The sequence below is a fragment of the Neoarius graeffei genome, chromosome 5 (genome assembly GCF_027579695.1).
Source record: "Neoarius graeffei isolate fNeoGra1 chromosome 5, fNeoGra1.pri, whole genome shotgun sequence".
NCBI lineage: Eukaryota > Metazoa > Chordata > Actinopteri > Siluriformes > Ariidae > Neoarius > Neoarius graeffei.
This window is the reverse complement of record NC_083573.1, coordinates 52,037,021-52,044,091: the sequence shown is the minus strand read 5'-3', so window position 1 is coordinate 52,044,091 and position 7,071 is coordinate 52,037,021. Positions and strand designations below refer to the sequence as shown.

Genomic DNA, 7,071 nt, shown 5'->3' with positions numbered 1-7,071 from the left:
TTATGACATGTCTCTCTTTCATACACACATAGAGACAATAAGGTACAACTGGAAAAAGTAGTTGTGTGTGTGTGTTTGAGTACAGATGAGCTAAATCTGACCTTTTCTATCACAAACTATTTGATGTTTAAGTGGAAATAGAGCAGATGACTGGAGAGAGTGTGTAACGTACAAGTGAACAATGTTCACGTGAACCCAGTGTTTTGGCAAGGAGATGTTTTTGAGAGACATTTGTGTGAGCTTTGTGTGTATGAACTTGTATATGTCATGTGTGCATATATGTATATGATGTTCACGCTGTATAATATAATAGGCCACATGATGCTTACAAGGCTTGCATATTTTCTACATCACATACATATGAAAAAGATCAAATTTCAATATATGATGATGTAATTTGAATATTTTTGGAGTGTGTCTCTGTATGTTTTCACTGGAGTAGAGCTTTAGTTTGAAAAAAAAAACTAGAGAAAAGGGAGGAGAATGACAGGAAGACAGCAGAGGAGGAAACGATGAGCTAAGGGAAGGGAAGGGCAAGACTCACAAAGACAAGAGGAACAAGTGAAAACAATATTTGGAGGAGGTTGGGACAGCACTGAGTGCAAGGTACTGGATTTATTCACTATTTTATTATGCTCTTATTTCCTTTCGCATTGGTCTCATGCTGGGATCGCCTTAACTTCCATCTACACAGGTTATTCTCAGAACCTGGGAATCCTTTTAAATTAGGGAACCATTTAGCTTGGAGAATTAGTTCAATCAGTTCTCTGTTCAGCTTAAGAGAAAAAAATCTATTTCATAATAGCTCTGATCCTTTCCTGGGATTCAAAAATACTTATTTAATGATTTGATTAAATAAAATGTACCGGTATGTCTTCATGAAGTGTGCCCAGCCAGGTACAGGTGCACCTTTTTAATCCTTCACGTTCATAATTTGTCTTTCAAACTATTTCAACTTTCACATTGTTAACAGAACTTATTGGCTTTAGAAGCAGAAAGTGACAATTTCAGTAGCAGATTGTTCTTTAATATTTGTTACATGCTTGCATAAGGATTTTTAGAAACTGTGCATAATGAACTGTTACTGTTTAATTATTCCTGTACATACTGAATTATGTTCATGCTATTTTATAATACTCCAATGTTTCAACTTGAGCTTATACTCACTTTATGATTGTAGATGTCAGTGAAGGTGCTACATGTTGTGATTTTCATTCTAATGAGTGGTCCGATCTCCAGCCTTCCTCTGGTAAATTCCTCATGATTATTTTAATAACATACTAAATGTTTAGACTGGTTTGAATCGAACAACTACCAGATAGGCGAATTTTAGTTAGATGCAATTTGTTAATTTTATAGTATCTGAGGTTATTATCTGTATAAAAATGTGTAACATTTGCTGGTTGCTTTTAAAAGTTATGAAAAGTTGTGAAAACATACCCTTTTGTAAGTATGGCCTGTGATTTATGCTGGTACTGTGATAATTTATCTAATTTAATCTGTTGTCACTCTTTGAAATCTCTCACACACACACACACACACACACACACACACACACACACACACACACACACACACACACACGCAAACACTTTAACTCTTCAGTAGGGTGTCTCTCTGTAGCATTTGCAAGTCTTTGTGCATAAATTTAATCCAGCACTCATGCATTTATCTGTTGCATGCACTGAACAGGAAACTGAAACTCGACGTCGCAGGTCAGCAGATGTTTGCACAGACTGTCCTGCAGGTGAGAGAGAATAACACCTGAGTGCGTGTAATATCTGACTCACTTCGTGCTTATGACACACATGCTTATGAACATGCATTTTTAATGTTTATAATCTATATGAAAATGATTTTAGTCTAGTTTCTGTCTAGGAGACCTGTGCTATACATTACAGGTTGTATTATGACAGTAATTTTGTGGTTTATAAGAATTCAGATGTGTGTCTGCCCCCCATCTCCTTCTCTGATGGGAAATAGTATGGCCTGACACATCATCAAAACCACTTCCTTCTCTCGAACACTGCCTGGTGTGTGCTTAACGTCCTGTTTTGCTGTTCTTGTCTCTCATCTGTCAGCACAAACCTGTCTGCCATACATTCACATTCACTCCCACGTACACCAACCACGCTTCACCAACACACATTCTGTGTATACTCTGTGACTGTAGATTACATGCACACATATATATATACACTGACTGCGCATCATTAGGCCAGGTCTGAAGAATGATAACTCCTATGCTGTTGTTTCAGCCAAGCAGATCTGAACACCTGTATGATGGTGGTGGATGTATGCATGTGTATGAGGTTGCACACCACTTCCAGTAACTTCCTGACATCTTTTTATCTCGTCTTCTTCTTCCTCTGCTTTTTTGTACCCTGCAGGAACGTTCATGTCACAATGTAACAAATGTGAAACATGTCCTAATGAAACCTTCACCAACAAGCCCAACAAAGAACGCAGTTGCCTTGACTGCTTTAAGGACTGTCTAACAGGTATCACTGTCAACTCTGTATCTGTTGAGGAAAAAAAAAATGTCATGCTGCATAAGAAGGGAACGTTCAGTACAACATAGCAGTGCTGTATGCCTAAGATGTAAAGGTTAATACATGGAAAGACTAACATTTCTACCTGTATTAATCTTCGTCTCTCTCTCCCTCTCTTCCTCCCACCCCTGTGTGTGTGTGTGTGTGTGTGTGTGTGTGTGTGTGTGTGTGTGTGCACGCACGAATGTGCTAGAGTTGCACTTGCAGGTGGTGAGTCCATGCAGCACGGTGGCTGATGTGGTTTGTGAATGTATGAAAGGGTATGTTTGCAATAAGACAGATAGGTACACAGGGCAGTGTGTCAGGTGTACACGTCAACCACCTTCACAGACTTATTGCACCACCATCGCACAGACTCCCTCTTATGCTCCAGAGCAGACCACCTCGCCCCCTCCACCATGGACCACCCACACATCCGTTTCCCCTCAACCATTCGAGGGGAATCTGGGTCAGTACCAGTTCCACACTACTGCTTAACCCTACCTATAAAAATCATATTGTCCTGGTTTTATAGCAATGTAATGCTTCATGCAATAATGACAATCTGAAAGATATATTTTTGAAGATACATTTATGGTTTTATGATCATACAGGTCTCCCTTCTGTCTTTATAACAGATTCACAGATGCAGCTACTCATTGTAGTTTTCGCTCTGTGTATTTTCTGTGGCATCATCACATGCTGTTGCTGCAAACAAAGAAAAATAGACTGCTTAAAAAAGCGTAAGTACACATACATATACCTACATAAATAAATACACATGCATGTTTTTTTCTCGTAGTCTTTTAACAGTTGCCCTGTTGATTGTTCACATTATTATTATTATTATTATTTTCATCCACCAGGTTTAAAGCAATGTTCAGTACGACAGCAAAAGGTATGAGTCTATGTAATCACCTATTTTATAGACATACGTAAGAATAGACTTTCAGAGCTGTTAATTAACAATTAATCTATCAGGGCACATCTGGGCACCAAGAAACACTTGTCAGTCATATGGTCCAATATAATGTGTTCTCACTTTTTTTTAAAAAACACATCTAGATGTAAATATCAGGAAATGAAAGCTGAAATTCTGATCTATCGTCTCATATTCATGTTTTGATTTCAAACTGAAACATCTTCAGTGTATAGCATGTGTATAGTATATAGTGTATAGTATAGGATTGGCAGGTGGCATGGTGGTCCAGTGGTTAGCACTGTTGCCTCAGTAAGAAGGTTCCAGGTTTGAACCTCATGGCCAACGGGAGCCTTTACATGTGTAAAAATCCAGAATATGCCAACTTTCATTGTCAATATTCATTAGAGGAAATACAATTTTATTTTACATATATAATTTCTTCTAATGACCATTGCTAATTTCTGCATCAATAAGTCAGTGTTCATTTGTGTGATTCTTCCATTAATTGTTACAGGAGGTCAATAAAGCCATATCTTCTGAAATAAACAAGCCGATCCCACAGCTCTGTGCTCAGGACACACACATACAAACACCTAGCACTGCTAACGCAGACTGTCCCACTCCTGAGCCAGGCAGCAGAGAGCAACCTCTACCCGCTTCTGGAAATCTAGGTAGGTTATTTACACCATCTCAAATCCTTTGTAATTCAGATGAGTGCCCCAAAGATGTTCTGCATGGTTCAACAATGCAGACACTCTTTTATTCTTATACTTAAAGAAATCTTATACAATCAAATCACATTTTGATCGAGCTCACAAAATGTATAACCATGTCTAAATGATCAGTGTCTCACAAGTGATCATTTACTGCACCTATCGTTGTATTTTAAAGGACAAAAACATCCAGCAAGGCCAATTCTTTTGTTTTTGCGATACAGCGAAGATATTTGGGCTTGAGATCAAAAGACGAAGATGAGATGATAGATCAGAATTTCAGTTTTTTGTTTCCTGTTATTTACATCTAGTTGTGTTAATGTTAAGAATTTGATTTTGACCTTTGTTGTGTTGGCTGTGTGTTTTGGATCATTGTCTTGCTGCATTATGAATTAGACTAGATGCATCTCTCCGTAAATTAGCAGACAGAATGTTTCTATAGCCAGCCTTGTGATGACCTGGAGACTTGTCCAGGATGTACCCTGCCTCTCGCCCATAGTTAGCTGGGATAGGCTCCAGCTTGCCCGCGACCCTGCACAGGATAAGCGGTTACAGAAAATGGATGGATGTTTCTATAGCCTTCTGAATTCATTCTGCTGCTACTATCATGAGTTACATTATTACTAAAGATAAAGGAGCCCATTCCAGAATCAGCCATGGAAGCCATGACACTACCTCCATTGTCCTTGACCAATGAGCTTGTATGTTTTGGATCATGAGATGATCCTTTCTTTCTCCATACGTGCTCAACGTATGTAGAAAGAAAAGATCATCCCATGATCCAAAACATTTCTATAGTAGACAAATGGACTCTTAACAGGTGAAACCCAGGACTCAAATCAAGAATAGACTTTCAGAGCTGTTAATTAACAATTAATCTATCAGGGCACATCTGGGCACAAAGAAACACCTGTTAGTCATATGGTCCAATATAATGTGCTCTCACTTTTTTAAACACATCTAGATGTAAATATCAGGAAATGAAAGCTGAAATTCTGATCTATCGTCTTGTATTCATCTTTTGATTTCAAACTGAAACATCTTCAGTGTATAGCATGTGTATAGTATATAGTGTATAGTATAGGATTGGCAGGTGGCATGGTGGTCCAGTGGTTAGCACTGTTGCCTCAGTAAGAAGGTTCCAGGTTCGAACTTTATGGCCAATGGGGACCTTTCTGTGTGGAGTTTGCATGTTCTCCCTGTGTCTCTGTGGGTTTCCTCTGGGTGCTCCAGTTTCCCCCACAGTCCAAAGACATGCAGTAGGTTACTCTAAATTGCCCATAGGTGTGAATGTGTGTGAGTGGTTGTTTGTCTGGGGAAGCTGCGACAGTGCTAGCAAGGTGGCGGTGGACGACGCATGCTCATGATAAGATGCAGATGGCCTCGTAAGAGGCTGGCAACTGAGAGGCCAATTGGCCTACAGGGAGTCAGGAAAATAAAAATAATTGGCCTTGCTGTCCTAATACTTTTGGAAGGGACCATAATGTACAATAAGGATTGACAATGAGAATTTATGTTATGCCAAAATAATACACAAAATTGTAAAAGTCAAGGATCTGTTTCCTCTTTTTCATTCATCAAATGTAAGCAACACAATACATGCTGTATTGGTTAAAATAAATCTTTAGTTATTTATGGTTATGCTATTCATTCTGGTGTTAAACACAAAGGCAACACCTTCAGCCATGTTTTCAGGGGTGGCTTGGATCTTCCTGTGTGCATTAAAGAAAGATCTAACAATTTACCTTCATGATTAACAAGGACTCTGAATATAAGCCAAAAAATAAAGCTACTGCTATTTGCTTGGAGAGAATAATGGATGCTTGGACGTAATTTTGGACATTTGGAGAGAGTTTTGATATTTTGGAGAGACTTTTGTACATTTACACATTCTAAAATCAATTTGTTGATATAATTCTTGAGGAAACCCAATATGATAATTATGAGATTTGCACCTCTTTAGATTATATCTACAATCTGCCTCTTTCAGGTCCTCTCCACATATATGGTGCAGGTACAGTGTTTGTCAGTTTGCTGAACCAGTTTGGACTGAACAGAGGAGACAAGGATGAAGACGATCTCCGACAGCAGCCTTTAAACAGTAGCGAGATGCATAGTCCTCCCTCTCCTACGATCCCTCTGTCCAAGGAGGAAAGGAACCGGGACACCAGTTTAATCTCTTACCCCTCTCAGGAACAAGGGAAGGAGTGTCACATGTCAAAAGAAGAAGGATTGTGATGGATATAACCTTAGTCCTTTTTGGATTAAATGTGATTATTATTTATGATGCCTTATAACTTTGGTCTTGGGCTTTGGTTTGTCTGAAGCCTGAGTCTTCTTCCTGGTTGAGATGTGATCATCTTTGAGGTAAAACAAACAAACAACTTATATCATCCAACCCTAACCTGGATATCTTGGCCTGGACCCTGTGAAAAGGCAGATGTATGTGTTTGACTATGAAAGCATGCTTACATGTGTGAGCATGTGTGGTGGGACACTGTTCATCAGTGACGATTAATGGAAAGCTCCAAAAGGGTTGGATAAAAACATCCAGATGCAATGCATGTATACGTAATATCAGACAGCTGTTAAGTATTTCAGCTTTTTAGAATTATATAGATTTAGTGACTGCATTCAACATTAGGAAAAATTTGCACATTTGTTTTTTGTAAGTTATTGTAAATCTTATTTTTTTTCTGTGTATCACTGTAAATCTATATAATTAAATCCATAGAATTAAAAAATTCTGCCTTGAATTCAAATTTATGTTCTTATTAATTTATAAATTTATTATTCTATCTATCTATCCACCTTTACATGAGAATGGAGTGTTTTGACTTAAACCTAAAACCAATATACCTATGCCTTATAAGCATCTGAGCTCATGGACCACATACAGAAAGTG

General features: G+C 38.3%; 1 protein-coding gene across 2 annotated transcripts; it reads left to right on the top strand.

Annotated features, from left to right (window-relative positions):
* Nucleotides 1-49: 49 nt before the first annotated feature.
* On the top strand, nucleotides 50-6,891 carry si:dkey-260g12.1 (tumor necrosis factor receptor superfamily member 14). 2 transcript variants are annotated; one of them, XM_060921987.1, is made up of 9 exons: nucleotides 50-606; nucleotides 1,181-1,249; nucleotides 1,693-1,747; nucleotides 2,391-2,501; nucleotides 2,746-3,000; nucleotides 3,146-3,274; nucleotides 3,398-3,429; nucleotides 3,968-4,124; nucleotides 6,157-6,891. In XM_060921987.1, the coding sequence occupies exons 2-9, from the start codon at nucleotides 1,181-1,183 to the stop codon at nucleotides 6,402-6,404; spliced, it is 1,056 nt and encodes a 351-aa protein (XP_060777970.1). In that variant the 5' UTR covers nucleotides 50-606; the 3' UTR covers nucleotides 6,405-6,891. The 2 variants fall into 2 exon arrangements, with proteins under 2 accessions (XP_060777970.1, XP_060777971.1); XM_060921988.1 differs by having other exon boundaries at nucleotides 3,170-3,274; nucleotides 6,157-6,890.
* Nucleotides 6,892-7,071: the final 180 nt, after the last annotated feature.